This window comes from Oncorhynchus masou, unplaced genomic scaffold (assembly GCF_036934945.1).
Source record: "Oncorhynchus masou masou isolate Uvic2021 unplaced genomic scaffold, UVic_Omas_1.1 unplaced_scaffold_944, whole genome shotgun sequence".
Lineage (NCBI taxonomy): Eukaryota > Metazoa > Chordata > Actinopteri > Salmoniformes > Salmonidae > Oncorhynchus > Oncorhynchus masou.
In genome coordinates, this window is record NW_027015934.1 from 219,358 (window position 1) to 246,857 (window position 27,500).

A 27,500-nucleotide genomic window follows, 5' to 3' on the forward strand; every position below is an offset into this window, starting at 1 on the left:
ATTGTATGTCTGTCTACCTGCTTCCTCTAGATAACAGATTGTATGTCTGTCTACCTGCTTCCTCTACATAGCAGACTGTATGTCTGCCTACCTGCTTCATCTAGATAACAGACTGAATGTCTGTCTACCTGCTTCCTCTAGATAACAGACTGCATGTCTGTCTACCTGCTTCCTCTAGATAACAGACTGTATGTCTGTCTACCTGCTTCATCTACATAGCAGACTGTATGTCGGTCTACCTGCTTCCTCTAGATAACAGACTGTATGTCTGTCTACCTGCTTCCTCTAGATAACAGACTGCATGTCTGTCTACCTGCTTCCTCTAGATAAGACTGTATGTCTGTCTACCTGCTTCCTCTAGAAAACAGACTGTATGTCTGTCTACCTGCTTCCTCTAGATAACAGACTGTATGTCTGTCTACCTGCTTCCTCTAGATAACAGATTGTATGTCTGTCTACCTGCTTCCTCTACATAGCAGACTGTATGTCTGTCTACCTGCTTCCTCTAGATAACAGACTGTATGTCTGTCTACCTGCTTCCTCTAGATAACAGATTGTATGTCTGTCTACCTGCTTCCTCTAGATAACAGACTGCATGTCTGTCTACCTGCTTCCTCTAGATAGCAGACTGTATGTCTGTCTACCTGCTTCCTCTAGATAACAGATTGTATGTCTGTCTACCTGCTTCCTCTAGATAACAGATTGTATGTCTGTCTACCTGCTTCCTCTACATAACATGTAGATTAGGTTTGAGCAGCAGGAATCAGTGGAGGCTGGTTGGAGGAGCCTTAGGAGGACGGGCTCATTGTAATGGCTGGAATGGCATAAAAGGAACGGAGTCAAACATGTGGTTTCCATATGTTTGATGTGTTTGATAGCGTTCTATTGATTCCATTCCAGCCATTACAATGAGCCCGTCCTCCTATAGCTCCTCTCACCAGCCTCCACTGGTAGGAATCCACTTTAAGACATCTTCAGACACCTTGGTGTAAACGGGATACATTTCCGGAAATCCTCAGTTACCTAAGCAGTCCGGTACACTATTTAGGACATCCTTAGGCACATTAGGGGTTACGGTATACATATTAGGACATCCTCAGGCACATTAGGGGTTACGGTATACATATTAGGACATCCTCAGGCACATTAGGGGTTACGGTATACATATTAGGACATCCTCAGGCACATTAGGGGTTACGGTATACATATTAGGACATCATCAATCAATTTAGGGGTTACGGTATACATATTAGGACATCATCAATCAATTTAGGGGTTACGGTATACATATTAGGACATCATCAATCAATTTAGGGGTTACATACATATTAGGACATCCTCAGTCCCCTTAGGTGTTACGGTATACATATTAGGACATCCTCAGTCCCCTTAGCAGTTATGGTATACATATTAGGACATCCTCAGTCAGGTGTTATAGTTACATATTAGGACATCCTCAGTCCCCTTAAGGTTACGGTATACATATTAGGACATTCCCAGTCAACTTCCAGTCGTCTGTCTTACCTTGTTCTTGGTGCTGGTCCTTCTGCTCCATGGACACCAGGGCAGAGAAGTGTGCCTGGTCGTAAGCTAGGACCAGGGGGAGCAGTGGCACAGGTTAGGAGGCACCTCCAGGGGCAGGTACAGCCCTCCAAACGGGATGGGGGCAAATGCTGGGGTGGAGAGAAGAGGTCAGGCAGTTAAAGGCCCAGTCTGGAGTTCTCCGTTTGTCCCATCTAGGAATGAGAGTAGTTCGATTTATGCAAATGAGTCTTATCAGAGCCATATGTCTAAAGAGTTGGGCCAGCTTTTGGATGCCATGTTAGTGCCTTTGAGCATTCCGTATATCAATTTACGACAAGAATATGAAATATTGTACATAGATAGCATTGTTAAAAATTCCTGAGAATGATGTGAACCGCTATCGGTCCCATGTTGCCCATGGGGAGCTACCACGGCTGCCATGCAACGTAATGTCATATAAACGCATCATAATGCAGAAACCTAAAATGGCTGCCATGCAACGTAATGTCATATAAACGCATCATAATGCAGAAACCTAAAATGGCTGCCATGCAACGTAATGTCATATAAACACATCATAATGCAGAAACCTAAAATGGCTGCCATGCAACGTAATGTCATATAAACGCATCATAATGCAGAAACCTAAAATGTCCTCTCGAACTCTCTAGATACGTGACTCTGAGTCAGACCGTTCGTCTTCTTTGGGTTTTGAGAGCAGGTACGTCTGTGGTGTGAATATGTAATAATAATAATTCACAATAATTTATAATAATGTATAATAATTTACAATAATCCATGATAATTTATAATAATGTATAATAATTCATATTAATTTATAATAATTTATAAAAAAATTATAATAATTCATAATAATGTATAATAATGTATAATAATTCATAATAATTTATAATACTTTATAATAATTCATAATAATTCATAATAATGTATAATAATTCATAATAATGTATAATAATGTATAATAATTCATAATAATTTATAATACTTTATAATAATTCATAATAATTCATAATAATGTATAATAATTCATAATAATTTATAATAATTTATAATAATTCATAATAATTTATAATAATTCATAATAATTTATAATAATTTATAATGATTTATAATAATTCATAATAATTTATAATAATTCATAATAATGTATAATAATTCATAATAATTCATAATAATGTATAATAATTCATAATAATTCATAATAATTTATAATAATTTATAATAATTCATAATAATTTTGGTGGATAATTATATTTGTCCTATTTGACACATCGTACAAGTGAGTATTAATACATGTGTGAATTTGTTTATTATTTTTTATTAATTTTTGCTTATTCCAACTCCCCCTGAGACCACCTGGAAGAGTAGGGGCACTGCCAGGGACTGCCATTATTAACGGTGACCCTCAGGCAATTAGGGTTAAGTGTCTTGCTCAAGGGCACATCAGCAGATTTTTCACCTTCTCCTGCTCTGGGATTCGAGAATATTCCTGAGTCTCTGAGCACCTAGCATCTAACCACCACTACAATGGGTCTCTGCAGTTTATAGCATCTAGCCACCACTACAATGGGTCTTTGCAGTATGTAGCATCTAGCCACCACTATAATGGGTCTCTAAGCACCTAGCATCTAGCCACCACTACAATGGGTCTCTGCAAGATGTGGCATCGAGCCACCACTACAATGGGTCTCTGAGCACCTAGCATCTAACCACAACTACAATGGATCTCTGCAATACGTAGCATCTAGCCACCACTACAATGAGTATCTGCAGTATGTAGCATCGAGCCACCTCTACAACGGGTCTCTGCAGTACGTAGCATCTAGCCACCACTATAATGGTATTCTGCAGTATGTAGCATCTAGCCACCACTATAATGGGTCTCTGCAGTATGTAGCTTCTAGCCACCACTACAATGGGTCTCTGCAGTATGTAGCTTCTAGCCACCACTACAATGGGTCTCTGCAGTACATAGCATCTATCCACCACTACAATGGGTCTCTGAGCACCTAGCATCTAACCACAACTACAATGGATCTCTGCAGTATGTAGCATCTAGCCACCACTACAATGGGCCTCTGAGCACCTAGCATCTAACCACAACTACAATGGATCTCTGCGGTACGTAGCATCTAGCCACCACTATAATGGGTCTCTGCAGTATGTAGCATCTAACCACCACTACAATGGGTCTCTGCAGTATGTAGCATTTAGCCACCACTATAATGGGTCTCTGTAGTATGTAGCATTTAGCCACCACTATAATGGGTCTCTGCAGTATGTAGCATTTAGCCACCACTATAATGGGTCTCTGCAGTACATAGCATCTATCTCCCCCTGAGTCCCGTAGCATGGCGTGTGTACTCACCCTCTCCCCCTGAATCCCGTAGCATGGTGTGTGTACTCACCCCTCTCCCCTGAGTCCCGTAGCATGGCGTGTGTACTCACCCTCTCCCCCTGAGTCCCGTAGCATGGCGTGTGTACTCACCCTCTCCCCTGAGTCCCGTAGCATGGCGTGTGTACTCACCCTCTCCCCTGAGTCCCGTAGCATGGCGTGTGTACTCACCCTCTCCCCCTGAGTCCCGTAGCATGGAGTGTGTACTCACCCTCTCCCCCTGAGTCCCGTAGCATGGCGTGTGTACTCACCCTCTCCCCCTGAGTCCCGTAGCATGGTGTCAGCCACCACTATGATTGGTCGACGCAGCACGTGAGCCAGGACAAACACATGAAACTCCTCCAGACTCTCATACACAGGGTCCTCTGAGTTATCCACCCTGTGTCAAGACACAACCCCTGTCAGACACTCACAAACCATTTAGATCTACTGGGTAAACATTTCCAAATATATACCTCTAATTTTGGCTGATATTTGAATGTCAAGTCTTTTACATAACCGAGCATCCTGCTTTAGGTGTGATCTGATTGGCCCATAGACACCATCATAACTGATCTGATTGGCCCATCGACACCATCATAACTGATCTGATTGGCCCATAGACACCATCATAACTGATCTGATATTGACCTATAGACAACATAGCAGATCTGATATTGATCTATAGACACCATCATAACTGATCTGATATTGATCTATAGAAACCATCATAACTGATCTGATATTGATCTATAGAAACCATCATAACTGATCTGATATTGACCTATAGACAACATAGCAGATCTGATATTGACCTATAGACACCATCATAACTGATCTGGTATTGACCTATAGACACCATCATAACTGATCTGATATTGATCTATAGAAACCATCATAACTGATCTGATATTGATCTATAGAAACCATCATAACTGATCTGATATTGACCTATAGACAACATAGCAGATCTGATATTGACCTATAGACACCATCATAACTGATCTGATATTGACCTATAGACACCATCATAACTGATCTGATATTGACCTATAGACACCATCATAACTGATCTGATATTGACCTATAGACACCATCATAACTGATCTGGTATTGACCTATAGACACCATCATAAATGATCTAGTATTGACCTATAGACACAACATCATAACTGATCTGGTATTGACCTATAGACACCATCATAACTGATCTGGTATTGACCTATAGACACCATCATAACTGATCTGGTATTGACCTATAGACACCATCATAACTGATCTGATATTGACCTATAGACACCATCATAACTGATCTGATATTGACCTATAGACAACATAGCAGATCTGATATTGACCTATAGACACCATCATAACTGATCTGATATTGACCTATAGACACACCATCATAACTGATCTAGTAGTCAATGACCCATGACAGTCTCAATACTCAGCTATCCAACAGTAAACTAGTTTGGTGCTCATTGCTCTCCGTTGTGTGTGTGTGTGTGTGTGTGTGTGTGTGTGTGTGTGTGTGTGTGTGTGTGTGTGTGTGTGTGTGTGTGTGTGTGTGTGTGTGTGTGTGTGTGTGTGTGTGTGTGTGTGTGTGTGTGTGTGATACTCACCCTACAGTATTGTTGTTGTTCTTGCTGCTGTGTGTACGCGGTTCACTAGAAGCTAGTTTCAGCAGCTCGTTCCATTCTCTCTCCCATTCCTCCTCCGTGTACACCAGCCCTGACTGAGGAGAGAGAGCATAGAGGGTTACACACACACACACACACACACACACACACACACACACACACACACACACACACACACACACACACACACACACACACACACACACACACACACACATTCTTAAATCAGATGTTGATCTTGCTGTTGATGGCATAGGGTCTCATTTGGAGGGGGTACAGGGCCTCATTTGGAGGGGTACAGGGCCTCATTTGGAGGGGTACAGGGCCTCATTTGGAGGGGTACAGGGCCTCATTGGGAGGGGGTATAAGGGCCTCATTTGGAGGGGGTACAGTGTCTCATTTGGAGGGGGTACAGTGTCTCATTTGGAGGGGGTACAGGGTCTCATTTGGAGGGGGTATAAGGGCCTCATTTGGAGGGGGACAGTGTCTCATTTGGAGGGGGGTATAAGGGCCTCATTTGGAGGGGGTACAGGGTCTCATTTGGAGGGGGTATAAGGGCCTCATTTGGAGGGGGTACAGTGTCTCATTTGGAGGGGGTATAAGGGCCTCATTTGGAGGAGGTACAGGGCCTCATTTGGAGGGGGTACAGGGCCTCATTTGAAGGGGGTACAGGGTCTCATTTGGAGGGGGTATAAGGGCCTCATTTGGAGGGGGTATAAGGGCCTCATTTGGAGGGGGACAGGGCCTCATTTGGAGGGGGTATAAGGGCCTCATTTGGAGGGGGTACAGGGCCTCATTTGGGGGGGTACAGGGTCTCATTTGGAGGGGGTATAAGGGCCTCATTTGGAGGGGGTACAGTGTCTCATTTGGAGGGGGTACAGTGTCTCATTTGGAGGGTACAGGGTCTCATTTGGAGGGGGTATAAGGGCCTCATTTGGAGGGGGTACAGGGTCTCATTTGGAGGGGGTACAGGGCCTCATTTGGAGGGGTACAGGGCCTCATTTCATAGATGCACTGGGTGGAGCCTGATGCCCTTTCTATTACATTTACATTTAAGTCATTTAGCAGACGCTCTTATCCAGAGCGACTTACAAATTGGTGAATTCACCTTCTGACATCCAGTGGAACAGCCACTTTACAATAGTGCATCTACATCATTAAGGGGGGGTGAGAAGGATTACTTATCCTATCCTAGGTATAACATCTACTGTCTCCTACAGCACTGGGGCCGGTGTGTGTGTGTGTGTGCGTGCGTGCGTGTGTGTCCTACGGCCCTTTCCGGTCGAAATGAGTCAGCAGACATAGAACAGCAGGTGTTGACTGAGCAGAGCATGGCACCACACAGAAAACGTACGTCACCACAGCCACCTGGGGTGTGTGATCAAGTGGCGAATCAAATCACAACACAAAGACGTTGGCACAGCAGAACAACAGCATGCCCAGCATAAAAGTCAACAGGTTTCTGCTTTACACTGATCCCCCCACCCCTCTGTCCACCCCACCATTGGGGTCATAACCAGGACCCATAGGGTCATAACCAGGACCCAGAGGGTTTTAACCAGGACCCATAGGGTCATAACCAGGACCCATAGGGTCATAACCAGGACCCATAGGGTTTTAACCAGGACCCATAGGGTTTTCACCAGGACCCATAGGGTCATAACCAGGACCCATAGGGTCATAACCAGGACCCATAGGGTTTTAACCAGGACCCATAGGGTTTTAACCAGGACCCATAGGGTCATAACCAGGACCCAGAGGGTTTTAACCAGGACCCATAGGGTCATAACCAGGACCCATAGGGTCCTAACCAGGACCCAGAGGGTCATAACCAGGACCCATAGGGTCGTAACCAGGACCCATAGGGTCATAACCAGGACCCATAGGGTTTTAACCAGGACCCATAGGGTTTTCACCAGGACCCATAGGGTTTTAACCAGGACCCATAGGGTTTTAACCAGGACCCATAGGGTTTTCACCAGGACCCAGAGGGTTTTAACCAGGACTTGAGGGGGATGATATCAGATGAATGTATCACCATGTTGGGGAGGTTATTGAGGGGGATGATAACAGATAAATGTATCATCATGTTGGGGAGGTTATTGAGGGGGATGATAACAGATGAATGTATCACCATGTTGGGGAGGTTATTGAGGGGGATGATATCAGATAAATGTATCATCATGTTGGGGAGGTTATTGAGGGGGATGATAACAGATGAATGTGTCACCATGTTGGGGAGGTTATTGAGGGGGATGATATCAGATGAATGTATCATCATGTTGGGGAGATTATTGAGGGGGATGATATCAGATGAATGTATCATCATGTTGGGGAGGTTATTGAGGGGGATGATATCAGATGAATGTATCACCATGTTGGGGAGGTTATTGAGGGGGATGATATCAGATGAATGTATCACCATGTTGGGGAGGTTATTGACAGGGATGATATCAGATGAATGTATCATCATGTTGGGGAGGTTATTGAGGGGGATGATATCAGATGAATGTATCATCATGTTGGGGAGGTTATTGAGGGGGAGGTGGGATGATATCAGATGAATGTATCATCATGTTGGGGAGGTTATTGAGGGGGATGATACCAGATGAATGTATCATCATGTTGGGGAGGTTATTGAGGGGGAGGGGGGATGATATCAGATGAATGTATCACCATGTTGGGGAGGTTATTGAGGGGGATGATATCAGATTAATGTATCATCATGTTGGGGAGGTTATTGAGGGGGATGATAACAGATGAATGTATCACCATGTTGGGGAGGTTATTGAGGGGGATGATAACAGATTAATGTATCATCATGTTGGGGAGGTTATTGAGGGGGATGATATCAGATTAATGTATCATCATGTTGGGGAGGTTATTGAGGGGGATGATATCAGATGAATGTATCACCATGTTGGGGAGGTTATTGAGGGGGATGATACCAGATGAATGTATCACCATGTTGGGGAGGTTATTGAGGGGGAGGTGGGATGATATCAGATGAATGTATCATCATGTTGGGGAGGTTATTGAGGGGGATGATAACAGATGAATGTATCACCATGTTGGGGAGGTTATTGAGGGGGATGATATCAGATTAATGTATCATCATGTTGGGGAGGTTATTGACAGGGATGATATCAGATGAATGTATCACCATGTTGGGGAGGTTATTTGGGGGATGATATCAGATGAATGTATCACCATGTTGGGGAGGTTATTGAGGGGGATGATAACAGATGAATGTATCATCATGTTGGGGAGGTTATTGAGGGGGATGATATCAGATGAATGTATCATCATGTTGGGGAGGTTATTGAGGGGGATGATAACAGATTAATGTATCATCATGTTGGGGAGGTTATTGAGGGGGGATGATATCAGATGAATGTATCATCATGTTGGGGAGGTTATTGAGGGGGATGATATCAGATGAATGTATCACCATGTTGGGGAGGTTATTGAGGGGGATGATAACAGATGAATGTATCACCATTTTGGGGAGGTTATTGAGGGGGATGATATCAGATGAATGTATCATCATGTTGGGGAGGTTATTGAGGGGGATGATATCAGATGAATGTATCACCATGTTGGGGAGATTATTGAGGGGGGATGATACCAGATGAATGTATCATCATGTTGGGGAGGTTATTGAGGGGGAGGGGGGATGATATCAGATGAATGTATCATCATGTTGGGGAGGTTATTGAGGGGGATGATATCAGATGAATGTATCATCATGTTGGGGAGGTTATTGAGGGGGATGATATCAGATGAATGTATCACCATGTTGGGGAGATTATTGAGGGGATGATACCAGATGAATGTATCACCATGTTGGGGAGGTTATTGAGGGGGATGATATCAGATGAATGTATCACCATGTTGGGGAGATTATTGAGGGGGATGATATCAGATGAATGTATCATCATGTTGGGGAGGTTATTGAGGGGGAGAAGGGATGATATCAGATGAATGTATCATCATGTTGGGGAGGTTATTGAGGGGGATGATATCAGATGAATGTATCATCATGTTGGGGAGGTTATTGAGGGGGATGATATCAGATGAATGTATCATCATGTTGGGGAGGTTATTGAGGGGGATGATAACAGATGAATGTATCACCATGTTGGGGAGATTATTGAGGGGGATGATACCAGATGAATGTATCACCATGTTGGGGAGGTTATTGAGGGGGATGATATCAGATGAATGTATCATCATGTTGGGGAGGTTATTGTGGGGGAGAAGGGATGATATCAGATGAATGTATCATCATGTTGGGGAGGTTAGTGAGGGGGATGATATCAGATGAATGTATCATCATGTTGGGGAGGTTATTGAGGGGATGATATCAGATGAATGTATCATCATGTTGGGGAGGTTATTGAGGGGGATGATATCAGATGAATGTATCATCATGTTGGGGAGGTTATTGAGGGGGAGAAGGGATGATATCAGATGAATGTATCATCATGTTGGGGAGGTTATTGAGGGGATGATATCAGATGAATGTATCATCATGTTGGGGAGGTTATTGAGGGGGATGATATCAGATGAATGTATCACCATGTTGGGGAGATTATTGAGGGGGATGATACCAGATGAATATATCACCATGTTGGGGAGGTTATTGAGGGGGATGATATCAGATGAATGTATCACCATGTTGGGGAGGTTATTGAGGGGGATGATACCAGATGAATGTATCATCATGTTGGGGAGGTTATTGAGGGGGAGAAGGGATGATATCAGATGAATGTATCATCATGTTGGGGAGGTTATTGAGGGGGATGATATCAGATGAATGTATCACCATGTTGGGGAGATTATTGAGGGGGATGATACCAGATGAATGTATCACCATGTTGGGGAGGTTATTGAGGGGGATGATATCAGATGAATGTATCATCATGTTGGGGAGGTTATTGAGGGGGAGAAGGGATGATATCAGATGAATGTATCATCATGTTGGGGAGGTTATTGAGGGGGATGATATCAGATGAATGTATCATCATGTTGGGGAGGTTATTGAGGGGGATGATAACAGATTAATGCATGTGTCAGGTGGGACTATTTGTTTGCTGTCTAGATGTATTGAGTTTGACTATGTTGTGGAATGTGAGTGCGTATTGCACAGGAACAGCTGAGGCTGCTTTTGCCTTGGGTGGAACCAAAAATATACCCATTTCATACCCAGACAAAGATCACACTAACACACCATGCCAGCTCCTTTAGAGCAGCTGTTGGCGTGTCTGAAAGACGCTTGGGGTTATTACTCCTGCATTTCCACAGACCCTGTACCCAAAACACAGGTATCAGGTCAGTGTGAATGGTTCTCTGTAGGTATCGAGTCAGTGTGAATGGTTCTCTGTAGGTATCATGTCAGTGTGAATGGTTCTCTGTAGGTATCAGGTCAGTGTGAATGGTTCTCTACAGGTATCATGTCAGTGTGAATGGTTCTCTGTAGGTATCATGTCAGTGTGAATGGTTCTCTGTAGGTATCAGGTCAGTGTGAATGGTTCTCTGTAGGTATCAGGTCAGTGTGAATGGTTCTCTACAGGTATCAGGTCAGTGTGAATGGTTCTCTGTAGGTATCGGGTCAGTGTGAATGGTTCTCTACAGGTTTCAGGTCAGTGTGAATGGTTGTCTGTAGGTATCGGGTCAGTGTGAATGGTTCTCTACAGGTATCATGTCAGTGTGAATGGTTCTCTGTAGGTATCATGTCAGTGTGAATGGTTCTCTGTAGGTATCAGGTCTGAGTGAATGGTTCTCTACAGGTATCAGGTCAGTGTGAATGGTTCTCTGTAGGTATCAGGTCAGTGTGAATGGTTCTCTACAGGTATCAGGTCAGTGTGAATGGTTCTCTGTAGGTATCAGGTCTGAGTGAATGGTTCTCTGTAGGTATCAGGTCTGAGTGAATGGTTCTCTGTAGGTATCAGGTCAGTGTGAATGGTTATCTGTAGGTTTCAGGTCAGTGTGAATGGTTCTCTATAGGTATCAGGTCTGAGTGAATGGTTCTCTGTAGGTATCAGGTCAGTGTGAATGGTTCTCTGTAGGTATCGGGTCAGTGTGAATGGTTCTCTGTAGGTATCAGGTCAGTGTGAATGGTTCTCTGTAGGTATCGGGTCAGTGTGAATGGTTCTCTGTAGGTACCAGGTCTGTGTGAATGGTTCTCTGTTGTTATCAGGTCAGTGTGAATGGTTCTCTGTAGGTATCAGGTCAGTGTGAATGGTTCTCTGTAGGTATCTGGACAGTGTGAATGGTTCTCTGTAGGTATCAGGTCTGAGTGAATGGTTCTCTACAGGTATCAGGTCAGTTGGGGGTACAGGAGGACTGGAGTTGGGCTGTTGGGGGTACGGGAGGACTGGAGTTGGGCTGTTGGGAGGTACAGGAGGACTGGAGTTGGGCTGTTAGGGGTACGGGAGGACTGGAGTTGGGCTGTTGGGAGGTACAGGAGGACTGGAGTTGGGCTGTTGGGGGTACAGGAGGACTGGAGTTGGGCTGTTGGGGGTACTGGAGGACTGAAGTTGGGCTGTTGGGGGTACAGGTGGACTGGAGTTGGGCTGTTGGGGTACAGGAGGACTGGAGTTGGGCTGTTGGGGGGTACAGGAGGACTGGAGTTGGGCTGTTGGGGGTACTGGAGGACTGGAGTTGGGTTGTTGGGGTACTGGAGGACTGGAGTTGGACTGTTGGGGGTACTGGAGGACTGGAGTTGGGCTGTTGGGGGTACAGGAGGACTGGAGTTGGGCTGTTGGGGGGACTGGAGTTGGGAAACACTGCAATACTATACACCCATCACACATTAAACAGCCAGTTTATATTGCCCTTGTCAGGATTTGGCCAGGGTTGTTCCGGGTTTTGGTCAGTAGATGTCCCCATTGTGCTTTTTGTCCCTATGTTTTTCCCTTGATCCCCATTATTATTTGCACCTGTGTCTCGTTTCCCCTGATTGTATTTAAACCCTTTGTTTCCCTCAGTTCTGTGCTCTGTGTTTGTATGTTAGCACCCTGCCCTAGTGTTCTGTGTGCTCTTGTCGATTCCGGGTGAAGTTCTTGTGGTATTCTGTTTTTTGTTTTTGTTTATTTTTGGTGAGTTTCTTTTGAGGTCTTTTTGTGTTTTTCCTACCACCTTTTGGATTTGCCATTTTTTGTATTTTAGGATTTTTTTCTTTATTAAATACACCGTCTTAAGTACTGCTGTGTCTGCCTCATCTTCTGAGTTCTGCTGTCTATTCGTGGCTCAGTTGGTTAAGTGACTGTTTCTCACTCCGGAGACCCAGGTTCGTAACCGGGTCCTGACAGAAACACAGAGCCAAAAATGAACCCAGAGGCAGCCAGTTCCCAGGACCTTTTTACCACGCTGTCCCACCACCAGGAGACTGCCCAACGCCACGAAGCCGCCCTGGTTCAGCAAGAGGCCTTAATGGCTAGACATTCTCATCTTCTGTCGGAGATGCTGACTTCCATTAAGCAAATATCTGATCGACTTACCCCGGCAACAGTTCCCGTCCCAGTACCTCAGGTTCACGTACCCATGGCAGTTAACCCCCTGGCTGAACCTCGTCTTCCACCTCCCCAACGGTTCTCAGGTGATCCAAGTGCTTGTAAAGGCTTTCTCACTCAATGTTCTCTCTCCTTTGAGCTGCAACCCTCGTCGTTTCCCACCGACCGGTCTAAGATCGCATATATCATTACCCTGCTGTCAGAAAAAGCCCTGGCCTGGGCTACTGCTGTGTGGGATGCCCATAGTTCCTGCTGTGCCAGCTACTCTGCCTTTGCTGAGGAATTCAAACGAGTGTTTCAAGGCCCAAGCAGTGGTTCTGACTCAGCCAAACAGCTCCTGACTCTCCATCAAGGTTGGCGCAGCGTGACGGACTATGCCATCCAGTTCGCACGGTGGCAGCAGCGAGTGGTTGGAACAACGAGGCGCTCACGGTGTGCTTTCTGAAAGGCCTTTCCGACACTATCCAAGATGAACTGGCCACTCGGGAACCACCGGACAATCTCGAGTCCCTGATCAAGTTGGCCTCACGCATTGACCAGCGTCTGAGAGAGAGAGAACTCAACCGTAGACCTCTAGCCCCTATCAGTCCCAGCTCCGAGTCCCCACCTTTATCATCGCTGGCTCCACCGGAACCCATGCAGATTGGACGCATCTCCCAGGCTGAGAGAGACCGCCGGATGAGGGGCGACGCTGTCTATATTGCGGCAAACCGGGCCATTCCGTTCCACGTGTCCCGGGCTCCAGGGAAACGCTCTGTCCCGTACAGACCGGGGGAACTGTAACGGGAAACATAACCTCCTCCCATCCGTCCAACTCCCGTCTGCTCATTCCAGTCACCCTCTCCTGGGACAACCACAAGCTTCACCTTCAAGCCTTGGTAGACTCTGGAGCCGCAGGTAACTTCATGGATGGTGTCTGGGCGAAGGAGAATGGCGTTCCCTCTGAACCTCTAAGTGACCCCATGAGGGTTACTACATTGGATGGAAGCCCTTTGGGATCTGGACTTGTCACTCATGTCACTACCTCCTTGAGACTTTCAGTTTCACAACACCAGGAATTGATGAACTTTCATTTGATCTCCTGTTCCGAGTTCCCTCTCGTCCTTGGATACCCCTGGCTTCACAGCCATAACCCTCACATCGACTGGTCTGTGGGCACTATCAAGCAGTGGGGTCCTACGTGCCAAGCTACTTGTATTTTCCAGAATTCCCGAGCTCTACTCCCGAGTCTTTAGAATCCATCGACCTGACCCGAGTTCCCGAGTGTTACCATGACCTCAAACTGGTGTTTAGCAAACAGAGGGCCACCATGCTACCACCCCATAGATCTTACGATTGCCCCATCGACCTGTTTCCCGGGCACTTGCCCCCAGGGGTCGGATCTTTTCCCCTATCTCCACCCGAACGAGCTGCTATGGATACCTACATCAAGGACTCTCTGGAAGCAGGCCTCATGCGTCCATCAACCTCCCCGCGGGAGCAGGGTTTTTCTTTGTGGCCAAGAAAGATGGTGGATTACGTCCTTGCATCGACTACCGGGGACTCAATGACATAACCGTCCGTAACCGTTACCCACTACCCCTTATGGCCACAGCCTTCGAGCTGCTCCAGGAAGCAGTTGTTTTCACTAAGCTTGACCTGCGGAACGCATACCATCTTGTGCGGATCAGACCTGGTGACGAGTGGAAGACCGCTTTCAACACGCCTACTGGTCACTATGAATACTTGGTGATGCCCTTCGGCCTGACCAACGCCCCAGCGGTGTTCCAAGCGCTCATAAACGATGTGCTTAGGGATATGCTTAACATATTTGTGTTCGTTTACTTGGATGACATCCTCATCTTTCGAGCTCCCTTCAAGAACACACTAAGCATGTCAGACAAGTACTCAAACGCCTCCTGGACAGCCATCTGTACGTTAAGCCGGAAAAATGTGAATTCCATTCATCCCGAGTACAATTCCTGGGATTTGTAGTGGAACCCGGTCAAGTCCAAATGGATCCTAGGAAGGTAGGGGCGGTAGCGGATTGGCCCACCCCAAATCCGTTAAGGATGTTCAGCGTTTCCTGGGCTTCACAAACTTTTACCGCAAGTTCATCAAGAACTTCAGTTTGGTGGCAGCTCCTCTCAGCTTTAACCAAAGGTGGCAATGCAAGGTTTGTGTGGGGAAGAGAAGCTGAGACGGCCTTCCAAGGACTCAAGCAGCGCGTCCTCTCTGCTCCCATCCTGATACTACCGACTACGGATGAACCATTTGTGGTGGAGGTAGACGCATCAGAGGTTGGTGTTGGAGCTGTCCTGTCTCAGAGGGTGAAGACAAGAAGCTTCATCCGTGCGCTTTCTTCTCACACCGGCTTACCCGACTGAGAGGAACTACGATGTGGGGATCGTGAACTCCTAGCGGTTAAGATGGCATTGAAGGAATGGAGACACTGGCTCGAGGGGCTTCTCACCCGTTTCAAGTGCTTACGGACCACAAAAATCTGGAGTATATCCAGCAGGCGAAGCGATTGAACTCTAGACAAGCTAGATGGTCTCTTTTCTTCAATCGATTCCAGTTTATCCTCACCTATCGGCCCGGGTCGAAGAATCTCAAACCGGATGCCCTGTCCCAGTCTACGCTCCTGCCATTCGAGATGACACGGACATGCCTGTCCTTCCTGCTGCTAAGATTGTGGCTCCGATCTCGTGGCAAGTTGAGGATACCGTGAGACGTGCTCAAGCTAGCGAACCAGACCCTAAAGGAGGCCCTGCCAATCGGTTGTTTGTCCCCAAGGCAGTGAGGACTCAGGTCCTTCTGTGGGGGCACTCCTCTCGCCTCACCTGTCATCCGGGCGTAGGTCGCACCTTGGAGTTCATCCAGCGTAAGTTCTGGTGGCCTACCATAAGAGAAGACGTTGCCACTTTCGTCAATGCCTGCCCCGTGTGCTGCCAGGGCAAATCTTCTCACCTCCGCCCTCAAGGACTCCTTCACCCTTTACCTGTTCCCCACAGACCTGGTCCCATATCTCATTGGACTTTATTACTGGACTTCCTCCATCCCATGGCAATACTACTATCCTAGTCATAATCGACAGGTTTTCAAAGGCGGCCAGGTTCGTCCCTCTGACTAAGTTACCTTCTGCCAAGGAAACGGCTGAGTTGGTAATTAATCATGTGTTCCGAGTCTTCGGCATTCCTCAAGATGTGGTTTCTGACAGAGGTCCCAGTTCGCCTCAAGGTTTTGGAAGGCCTTCTGCCAACTCATGGGGGCTTCTGCCAGTCTATCTTCAGGGTACCATCCGGAGTCCAACGGCCAAACAGAGAGGATGAATCAAAGAGCTGGAAACCACCCTCCGATGTATGACTCGTGACAACCCGTCCACATGGTCATCCTTTATTGTTTGGGCCGAATACGCGCACAACACCTTGCGCTCCTCCTCCACTGGTATGTCCCCGCACGAGTGTCAGTTTGGCTATGCTCCTCCATTGTTCCCGGACCAGGAGGCAGAAGTCAGAGTGCCTTCAGCCTTGAGGTTCGTCAGACGCTGTCGGCTTATGTGGAGGAAGACCCGTCTTAATCTGATGCGTTCCTCTCAGAGGTATCAACAACAAGCCAACAGACGTCGCCGTCCGGGCCTACCCTGCGCCCCGGCCAGAGAGTCTGGCTTTCCACAAGAGACTTACCTCTACGGGTGGAGTCTCGCAAGCTGTCCCAAAAATACATCGGTCCCTCAAGGTTGCCAGGAGAGTTAACCCAGTTTCTTATCGCCTACACTTACCCAGATCCCTTAAGATTAATCCCACATTTCATGTGTCATTGTTAAAACCTGTTGTTTTTCTCCCCTTGTCCCGGCAGACAGACCTCCCCTCCGCCTCGTGTCATTGGAGGCCAGCCGGCTTATACCGTCCACCGGATACTGGATTCCCGCCGGGTGCAGCGGTCCTGGCAGTATCTGGTGGACTGGGAAGGCTACGGTCCTGAGGAGCGCTCCTGGGTTCCTGCCAAAGACATCCTGGACCCTGACCTCATTCGTCAGTTCAGGGTCCTCCACCCTGAGAGAGATGGTAGGAACGTCAGGAGCCGTTCCTAGGGGGGATTCTGTCAGGATTTGGCCAGGGTGGTTCCGGGTTTTTGGTCAGTAGATGTCCCCATTGTGCTTTTTGTCCCTATGTTTTCCCTTGATCCCCATTATTTTTGCACCTGTGTCTCGTTTTCCCTGATTGTATTTAAACCCTTTGTTTCCCTCAGTTCTGTGCTCTGTGTTTGTATGTTAGCACCCTGCCCTAGTGTTCTGTGTGCTCTTGTCGATTCCGGGTGAAGTTCTTGTGGTATTCTGTTTTTTGTTTTTGTTTATTTTTGGTGAGTTTCTTTTGAGGTCTTTTTGTGTTTTTCCTACCACCTTTTGGATTTGCCATTTTTTGTATTTTAGGATTTTTTTCTTTATTAAATACACCGTCTTAAGTACTGCTGTGTCTGCCTCATCTTCTGGGTTCTGCTGTCTATTCGTGGCTCAGTTGGTTAAGTGACTGTTTCTCACTCCGGAGACCCAGGTTCGTAACCGGGTCCTGACAGCCCTGTTGGGTAGAGCTGTTCAGCATTTCACTGGACTGGTGCACGTGACAAATCAAACTAGAAACAACACATACAGCTGCAGTGGGAAGTTTACATACACTTAGGTTGGAGTCATTAAAACTCGTTTTTCAACCACTCCACAAATTTCTTCTTAACAAACTATAGTTTTGGCAAGTCGGTTAGGACATCTACTTTGTGCATGACACATGTAATTTTTCCAACAATAGTGTACAGACAGATTATTTCACTTATAATTCACTGTATCACAATTCCAGTGGGTCAGATGTTTACATACACTAAGTTGACTGTGCCTTTAAACAGCTTGGAAAATTCCAGAAGCTTCTGATGGGCTAATTGACATCATTTGAGTCAATTGGAGGTGTACCTGTGGGTGTATTTCAAGGCCAACCTTCAAACTCAGTGCCTCTTTGCTTGACATGATGGGAAAATCAAAAGAAATCAGCCAGGACCTCAGAAAAAAAATTATAGACCTCCACAAGTCTGGTACATTCTTGGGAGCAATTTCCAAATGCCTGAAGGTACCACGTTCATCTGTACAAACAATAGTACGCAAGTATAAACACCATGGGTCCACGCAGCCATCATACCGCTCAGGAAGGAGACACGTTCTGTCTCCTAGAGATGAACGTAATTTGGTGAGAAAAGTGCAAATCAATCCCAGAACAACAGCAAAGGACCTTGTGAAGATGCTGGAGGAAACGGGTACAAAAGTATCGATATCCACAGTAAAACGAGTCCTGTATCAACATAACCTGAAAGGCCGCTCAGCAAGGAAGAAGCCACTGCTCCAAACCCGCCAACTGCACATGGGGACAAAGATCGTACTTTTTGGAGAAATGTCCTCTGGTCTGATGAAACAAAAATAGAACTGTTTGGCCATAACGACCATCGTTATGTTTGGAGGAAAAAGGGGGAGTCTTGCAAGCTGAAGAAAACCATCCCAACTGTGAAGCACGGGGGTGGCAGCATCATGTTGTAGGGGTGTTTTGCTGCAGGAGGGATTGGTGCACTTCACAAAATAGATGGCATCATGAGGGGTGAGTGTACTGTGTGTGTACTGTGTGTAGTGTGTACTTTGTGTGTACTGTGTGTAGTGTTTACTGTGTGTGTGTGTAGTGTGTGTGTACTGTGTGTAGTGTGTACTGTGTGTAGTGTGTAGTGTGTACTGTGTGTGTGTGTGTGTACTGTGTGTAGTGTGTACTGTGTGTAGTGTGTACTGTGTGTAGTGTGTACTGTGTGTACTGTGTACTGTGTGTACTATGTGTAGTGTGTACTGTGTGTACTGTGTGTAGTGTGTACTGTGTGTACTGACCTCTTTGTTCTGTTGTGTCTGCTGCCACCGCCACCTCCTCTTCAGAGCCTCTCTCTCCGCTCCACTCTTCATCATGCCATACAGAGACTTCCTCAGCACCAGGTCTCTGTCGTGGAAGCCCCACATCCCTAGAGACACAGAGACAGAGGAGTATGCACACACACACACACACACACACACACACACACACACACACACACACACACACACACACACACACACACACACACACACACACACACACACCGATGAAAACCCACACACACACACAGAGAGAGAGAGAGAGAGAGAGAAACGGAGAGAGAGAGAGAGAGAGAAAGAGAGAGAAAGGGAGAGACAGAGAAAGAGAGCGAGAGAGAGGGAGACAGAGAAAGAGTGAGAGAGAAAGAGAGAGAGAGAGAGAGAGAGAGAGAGAGAGAGCGAGCGAGACAGAGAGAGAAAGGCAGAGACAGCAATACCCTAGCAGCAAGCCCTGGATCGGTCCATTGTCAACATGATGAATGTTAGCTGAATCAATATTCCCTGTACGAGGGGGATTCCAGATCTGCTGAGGGAGGTTTTCTCTACACCCTGTAAACACATTGTCATGTCTCCACGAGTTTCCTCAAAAGTTTCCCTCATTATAAACATCACAGAGAGCACACTCTTCTTTCCCCATCATCAATGCTGAGCTGTTGCATGTTGCTGGGTTTATGAGCTCTTTGATTCCAGGCAAACAGATCTCTTCTCACACTCTCTTTTGCCCCCCTCCCTCCTAACCCTTCCTCCTCCCCTCCTAACCCTTCCTCCTCCCCTCCTAACCCTCCTCCCCTCCTATCCCTCCTTCCCTCCTCCCCTCCTAACCCTCCTTCCTAACCCCTCCTCCCTCCTCCCCTCCTAACCCTCCCCTCATCCCCTCCTAACCCTCCTTCCCTCCTCCCTCCTAACCCTCCTTCCTAACCCCTCCTCCTCCTCCTCTCCTAACCCTTCATCCTCCCCCTCCTAACCCTCCCTCCTCCCCTCCTAACCCTCCTTCCTAACCCCTCCTCCCTCCTCCCCTTCTAACACCCCCCCTCCTAACACCCCTCCCTCCTAACCCTCCCTTCTCCTCCCCTCCTAACCCTCCCTCCCTAACCCCTCCTCCCCTCCTAACCCTCCCACAGCCAGGCCCTCCCTCCTCCCCTCCTAACCCTCCCACAGCCAGGCCCTCCCTCCTCCCCTCCTAACCCTCCCACAGCCAGGCCCTCCCTCCTCCCTCCTAACACCCCTCCCTCCTAACCCTCCCTCCCTCCCTCCCTGCCCAACCCTCCCACAGCCAAGCCCTCCCTTCTCCCTCCTAACCCTCCCACAGCCAGGCCCTCCCTCCTCCCCTCCTAACCCTCCCACAGCCAGGCTCTCCCACCCTCCTCCCCTCCCAACCCCTCCCACAGCCAGGCCCTCCCTCCTCCCCCTCCTAACCCCTCCCACAGCCAGGCCCTCCCTCCTCCCCTCCCTAACCCTCCCACAGCCAGGCCCTCCCTCCCTCCCCTCCTAACCCTTCCACAGCCAGGCCCTCCCTCCCCTCCTAACCCTCCCACAGCCAAGCCCTCCCTCCCCCTCCTAACCCTCCCACAGCCAGGCCCTCCCCCTCCCCCTCCTAACCCTCCCTCCCTCCCCCCTCCTAACCCTCCCACAGCCAAGCCCTCCCTCCCCCTCCCTAACCCTCCCACAGCCAGGCCCTCCCTCCTCCCCTCCCTAACCCTCCCACAGCCAGGCCCTCCCTCCCTCCCCCTCCTAACCCTTCCACAGCCAGGCCCTCCCTCCTCCCCTCCTAACCCTCCCACAGCCAGGCCCTCCCTCCTCCCCTCCTAACCCTCCCACAGCCAGGCTCTCCCTCCTCCCTCCTAACCCTCGCACAGCCAGGCCCTCCCTCCTCCCCTCCTAACCCTCCCACAGCCAGGCCCTCCCTCCTCCCTCCTAACCCTTCCACAGCCAGGCCCTCCCTCCTCCCCCTCCTAACCCTCCCACAGCCAGGCCCTCCCTCCTCCCCTCCTAACCCTCCCACAGCCAGGCCAGGCTCACCTAAAGAAGCTGCATGTAGCAGACAGTTGCCGTCCCCCGTGGTGGCCAGAGGAAGAAGACGCTTACAACTGGTACACATAGTGGCCCACCAGTTCAGACGACCTACACAACAGAAGAGGAGAGGAGAGGAGAGGAGAGGAGAGGAGCGGAGAGGAGAGGAGAGAGAAGGAGAGGAGAAGGAGAGGAGAGAATGAAAGGAGAGGAGGGGAGAGAGAAGAAGGAGAGGAGAGAAGGAGAGAAGAGAATGAAATGAAATGAGAGGAGAGGAGAGGAGAGGAGAGGAGAGGAGAGGAGAGGAGAGGAGAGGGAGAGGAGAGGAGAGGAGAGGAGAGGAGAGGAGAGGAGAGAAGGAAAGAAGAGAAGAGGAGAGAATAATGAGAGGAGAGAAGAGGAGAATGAGAGGAGAGGAGAGGAGAGGAGAGGAGAGAAGAGGAGAATGAGAGGAGAGGAGAGAAGGAAAGAAGAGAAGAGAATAATGAGAGGAGAGAAGAGGAGAATGAGAGGAGAGGAGAGGAGAGAAGAGGAGAATGAGAGGAGAGGAGAGAATGAGAGGAGAAGAGAATGAAAGGAGGAGAGAGCAGAAGGAGAAGAGAGAAGTGGAGAGAATAAGGAGAGGAGAGCAGAGAATACGTAGAGGAGAGAATAAGGAGAGAAGACGAGAGGAGAGAAGACGAGAGGAGAGAAGATGAGAGGATAAGGAGAAGAGAGGAGAGGAGAGAATAGGAGAGGAGAAGAGAGGAGAGGAGAGAATACGGAGAGGAGAGCAGAGAATATAGGAGGAGAGAATAAGGAGAGGAGAGAATAAGGAGAGAAGACGAGAGGAGAGAATAAGGAGAGGAGAGGAGAGAATAAGGAGAGGAGAGCAGAGAATACGGAGAGGAGAGCAGAGAATAAGGAGAGGAGAGAATAAGGAGAGGAGAGGAGAGAATAAGGAGAGGAGAGCAGAGAATACGGAGAGGAGAGCAGAGAATAAGGAGAGGAGAGGAGAGGAGAGGAGAGGGAGAGGAGAGGAGAGGAGAGGAGAGGAGAGGAGAGGTGAGGAGAGGAGAGGAGAAGAGAGAGAAGAAGGAGAGAATAAGGAGAGGAGAGAATAAGGAGAGAATAAGGAGAGGAGAGAATAAGGAGAGGAGAGAATAAGGAGAGGAGAGAATAAGGAGAGGAGAGAATAAGGAGAGGAGAGAATAAGGAGAGAATAAGGAGAGGAGAGAATAAGGAGAGGAGAGAATAAGGAGAGAATAAGGAGAGGAGAGAATAAGGAAAGGAGAGGAGAGAATAAGGAGAGGAGAGAATAAGGAGAGAATAAGGAGAGAATAAGGAGAGAATAAGGAGAGGAGAGAATAAGGAGAGAATAAGGAGAGAATAAGGAGAGAATAAGGAGAGAATAAGGAGAGGAGAGAATAAGGAGAGAATAAGGAGAGGAGAGAATAAGGAGAGGAGAGAATAAGGAGATGAGAGAATAAGGAGAGAATAAGGAGAGGATAAGGAGAGAAAAAGGAGAGAATAAGGAGAGGAGAGAATAAGGAGAGAATAAGGAGAGGAGAGAATAAGTAGAGAATAAGGAGAGGAGAGAATAAGGAGAGAATAAGGAGAGGAGAGAATAAGGAGAGAATAAGGAGAGAATAAGGAGAGGAGAGAATAAGGAGAGAATAAGGAGAGAATAAGGAGAGAATAAGGAGAGAATAAGGAGAGAATAAGGAGAGGAGAGAATAAGGAGAGAATAAGGAGAGGAGAGAATAAGGAGAGAATAAGGGGAGAATAAGGAGAGAATAAGGAGAGAATAAGGAGAGAATAAGGAGAGGAGAGAATAAGGAGAGAATAAGGAGAGAATAAGGAGAGAATAAGGAGAGAATAAGGAGAGGAGAGAATAAGGAGAGAATAAGGAGAGTAGAGAATAAGGAGAGGATAAGGAGAGAATAAGGAGAGAATAAGGAGAGAATAAGGAGAGAATAAGGAGAGGAGAGAATAAGGGGAGAATAAGGAGAGAATAAGGAGAGAATAAGGAGAGGAGAGAATAAGGAGAGAATAAGGAGAGAATAAGGAGGGAATAAGGAGAGAATAAGGAGGGAATAAGGAGAGAATAAGGAGAGGAGAGAATAAGGAGAGAATAAGGAGAGGAGAGAATAAGGAGAGGATAAGGAGAGAATAAGGAGAGAATAAGGAGAGAATAAGGAGAGAATAAGGAGAGAATAAGGAGAGGAGAGAATAAGGGGAGAATAAGGAGAGAATAAGGAGAGAATAAGGAGAGAATAAGGAGAGAATAAGGAGAGAATAAGGAGAGGAGAGAATAAGGAGAGAATAAGGAGAGAATAAGGAGAGAATAAGGAGAGAATAAGGAGAAAATAAGGAGAGGAGAGAATAAGGAGAGAATAAGGAGAGGAGAGAATAAGGAGAGGAGAGAATAAGGAGAGAATAAGGAGAGAATAAGGAGAGAATAAGGAGAGGAGAGAATAAGGAGAGAATAAGGAGAGGAGAGAATAAGGAGAGAATAAGGAGAGAATAAGGAGAGAATAAGGAGAGAATAAGGAGAGGAGAGAATAAGGAGAGAATAAGGAGAGGGAGAGGAGAGAATAAGGAGAGAGTAAGGAGAGAATAAGGAGAGGAGAGAATAAGGAGAGAATAAGGAGAGGAGAGAATAAGGAGAGAATAAGGAGAGGAGAGAATAAGGAGAGAATAAGGAGAGAATAAGGAGAGAAGAAGGAGAGAATAAGGAGAGAATAAGGAGAGGAGAGAGGAGAATAAGGAGAGAATAAGGAGAGAATAAGGAGAGAATAAGGAGAGGAGAGAATAAGGAGAGAATAAGGAGAGGAGAGAATAAGGAGAGAATAAGGAGAGGAGAGAATAAGGAGAGAATAAGGAGAGAATAAGGAGAGGAGAGGAGAGAATAAGGAGAGAATAAGGAGAGGAGAGGAGAGAATAAGGAGAGAATAAGGAGAGGAGAGAATAAGGAGAGAATAAGGAGAGAATAAGGAGAGGAGAGAATAAGGAGAGAATAAGGAGAGAATAAGGAGAGGAGAGAATAAGGAGAGAATAAGGAGAGAATAAGGAGAGGAGAGAATAAGGAGAGAATAAGGAGAGAATAAGGAGAGGAGGGAGAGAATAAGGAGAGAATAAGGAGAGGAGAGGAGAGAATAAGGAGAGAATAAGGAGGAGGAGAGAATAAGGAGAGAATAAGGAGAGGAGAGGAGAGAATAAGGAGAGAATAAGGAGAGGAGAGAATAAGGAGAGAATAAGGAGAGGAGAGGAGAGAATAAGGAGAGAATAAGGAGAGGAGAGAATAAGGAGAAAATAAGGTGAGATTAAGGAGAGAATAAGGAGAGAATAAGGAGAGAATAAGGAGAGGAGAGAATAAGGAGAGGAGAGAATAAGGAGAGAATAAGGAGAGGAGAGAATAAGGAGAGAATAAGGAGAGGAGAGAATAAGGAGAGGAGAGAATAAGGAGAGGAGAGAATAAGGAGAGGAGAGAATAAGGAGAGGAGAGAATAAAGAGAGAATAAGGAGAGAATAAGGAGAGGAGAGAATAAGGAGAGGAGAGAATAAGGAGAGGAGAGAATAAGGAGAGAATAAGGAGAGGAGAGAATAAGGAGAGAATAAGGAGAGGAGAGAATAAGGAGAGGAGAGAATAAGGAGAGGAGAGAATAAGGAGAGGAGAGAATAAGGAGAGGAGAGAATAAAGAGAGAATAAGGAGAGAATAAGGAGAGGAGAGAATAAGGAGAGGAGAGAATAAGGAGAGAATAAGGAGAGGAGAGAATAAGGAGAGGAGAGAATAAGGAGAGAATAAGGAGAGAATAAGGAGAGAATAAGGAGAGGAGAGGAGAGAATAAGGAGAGAATAAGGAGAGGAGAGAATAAGGAGAGAATAAGGAGAGGAGAGAATAAGGAGAGAATAAGGAGAGGAGAGAATAAGGAGAGAATAAGGAGAGGAGAGAATAAGGAGAGGAGAGAATAAGGAGAGAATAAGGAGAGAATAAGGAGAGAGAGGAGAGAATAAGGAGAGGAGAGGAGAGAATAAGGAGAGGAGAGAATAAGGAGAGAATAAGGAGAGGAGAGAATAAGGAGAGGAGAGAATAAGGAGAGAATAAGGAGAGAATAAGGAGAGGAGAGAATAAGGAGAGAATAAGGAGGAGAGAATAAGGAGAGAATAAGGAGAGAATAAGGAGAGGAGAGAATAAGGAGAGAATAAGGAGAGGAGAGAATAAGGAGAGGAGAGAATAAGGAGAGGAGAGAATAAGGAGAGGAGAGAATAAGGAGAGGAGAGAATAAGGAGAGAATAAGGAGAGAATAAGGAGAGGAGAGAATAAGGAGAGGATAAGGAGAGAATAAGGAGAGGAGAGGAGAGGAGAGAAGCCAAATGTAAAATCAGAGGTTTATAACGACATGCAACGTTTCAATGGAATATTGACCGTGTGGAACAGTGTCTTACAGTAGAAGGATTGTACAACAACAACAACAACAACAACAACAACAACAACAACAACAGCTCTATCCTGACGAGGGAACGGACAAGTTACAAGAGAGAGTGATGTATTCATCATAGACTAGTGTGTACGTGTGACTCATAGTAACCCCAACAACAACAACAACAACAACAGCTCTTCCTGACGAGGGAACGGACAAGTAACAAGAGAGAGTGATGTAGGGGAAGGGGAAACTGGTGATTTCTTGATGTGTCTACCTATATCAACTGAATATATGCCTCTCTCTCTCATTTCCCCAGTGTGTGTGTGTGTGTGTGCCTCTCACCAGCCTGTTCCAGGGCCATCATGGTAGACTGTTCGATGAGGTCCTTCTCTATAAAGGTCCTGAAGTCTTCACTGTAGACGCTGAGGTCAGGCAGCTGGAAGGTGGAGATAGGCATCTCCAGAGGGAACTGCTCACTGATACACTCACTGGCCACGTGGAACCGTGCCAACGACACGATGGCAGAGCTGGCATGGGAGATGCCCCGAGACAGGCGCTTCTCTGGAGGAGGGAGGGAGGGAGGGAGGGGTGGGGGAGGGGAGGGTGGGGAGGAGAGGGAGGGAGGGAGGAGGGGAGGGAGGGAGGGAGGGAGGGAGGGAGAGGAGGGAGGGAGGGGGGGGAGGGGAGGGAGGGGGGAGGGAGGGGGGGGGGGGAGGGGGAGGGAGGGAGGGAGGGAGGGAGGGAGGGAGGGAGGGAGGGGGTGGGGGGGAGGGGAGGGAGGGAGGGAGGGAGGGGAGGGGAGGGAGGGAGAGGGAGGAGGAGGGAGGGAGGGAGGAGGGGAGGGAGGGGGAGAGAGGGAGGAGGGGGAGGGAGGAGGGGAGGGGAGGGAGGAGGGAGGGAGGGAGGGGAGGAGAGGGAGGGAGGGAGGGAGGGAGGGGAGGAGGGAGGGAGGGAGGGGGGAGGGAGGGAGGGAGGGAGGGGAGGAGGGAGGGAGGGAGGGAGGGGGAGGGGGGGAGGGAGGGGGAGGGGGGAGGGGAGGAGAAGAGGGAGGGAGGGGAGGAGAGGGAGGGAGGGGGAGGGGGAGGAGGGAGGAGGGGGAGAGGGAGGGAGAGGGGGGGGGAGGAGGGAGGGGAGGGGAGGGAGGGAGGGAGGGAGGGGGAGGGGAGGGAGGGAGGGAGGGAGGGAGGAGGGGGAGGGGAGGGAGGGAGGAGGGAGGGAGGGAGGGGAGGAGGAGGGAGGGAGGGAGAGGAGGGGGAGGGAGGGAGGGAGGGGGAGGGAGGGGGGGAGGGAGGAGGGGAGGGAGGGAGGGAGGGGGGAGGGAGGGGAGGGAGGGGAGGAGAGGGAGGGGGAGGGGGAGGGGAGGGAGAGGAGGGAGGGAGGGAGGGAGGGAGGGAGGGAGGGAGGGAGGGAGGGAGGGGAGGGGGAGGAGAGGGAGGGAGGGAGGAGGAGGGGGGGAGGGGAGGAGAGGAGGGAGGGAGGGAGGGAGGGAGGAGGGAGGGGAGGAGGGGAGGGAGGGAGGGGAGGAGGAGGAGGGAGGGGAGGAGGGGAGGGAGGGAGGGGGAGGAGAGGGAGGGAGGGAGGGGAGGGAGGGGAGGGGAGGGGAGGAGGGAGGGGGGGAGGGAGGGGAGGAGGGAGGTAGGGAGGGAGGAGGGAGGGAGGGAGGGAGGGAGGGAGGGAGGGGGAGGGAGGGAGGGAGGGGAGGAGAGGAGAGGGAGGGAGGGAGGGAGGGAGGGAGGGAGGGAGGGAGGGAGGGAGGAGGGAGGGAGGGAGAGGAGGGAGGGAGGGAGGAGAGGAGAGGGAGAGGAGGGGAGGAGGGGAGGGAGAGAGGGAGGGGGAGGGAGGGAGGGAGGAGGGAGGGAGGGAGGGGGGGAGGGAGGGAGGGAGGAGAGGGGAGGGAGGGAGGGAGGGGAGGAGGGAGGGGAGGAGGGGAGGGAGGGAGGGGAGGAGAGAGGGAGGGAGGGAGGGAGGAGGGGAGGGAGGGAGGGAGGGGAGGAGAGGGAGGGAGGGAGGGGCTCTTCCTGAGGGAGGGAGGGAGGGAGGGAGGGAGGGGAGGGGAGGGGGGAGGGGAAAGGAGGGAGGGGGAGGGGAGGGAGAGGGAG

The 27,500-nt window shown here is 48.4% G+C and overlaps 1 protein-coding gene across 1 annotated transcript in view; it reads right to left on the reverse strand.

Annotated features, from left to right (window-relative positions):
• Positions 1–27,500, reverse strand: part of LOC135538356 (OTU domain-containing protein 7A-like) — a gene marked incomplete at its 5' end in the record, with an annotated part of 83,891 nt that overhangs the window by 54,181 nt on the left and 2,210 nt on the right. The window contains 5 exons of the mRNA XM_064964275.1: positions 4,192–4,319; positions 5,542–5,654; positions 18,964–19,091; positions 21,004–21,105; positions 25,744–25,962. Of these exons, the coding sequence (XP_064820347.1) occupies positions 4,192–4,319; positions 5,542–5,654; positions 18,964–19,091; positions 21,004–21,105; positions 25,744–25,962 (690 nt within the window). The remainder of the gene's footprint in view (positions 1–4,191; positions 4,320–5,541; positions 5,655–18,963; positions 19,092–21,003; positions 21,106–25,743; positions 25,963–27,500) is intronic.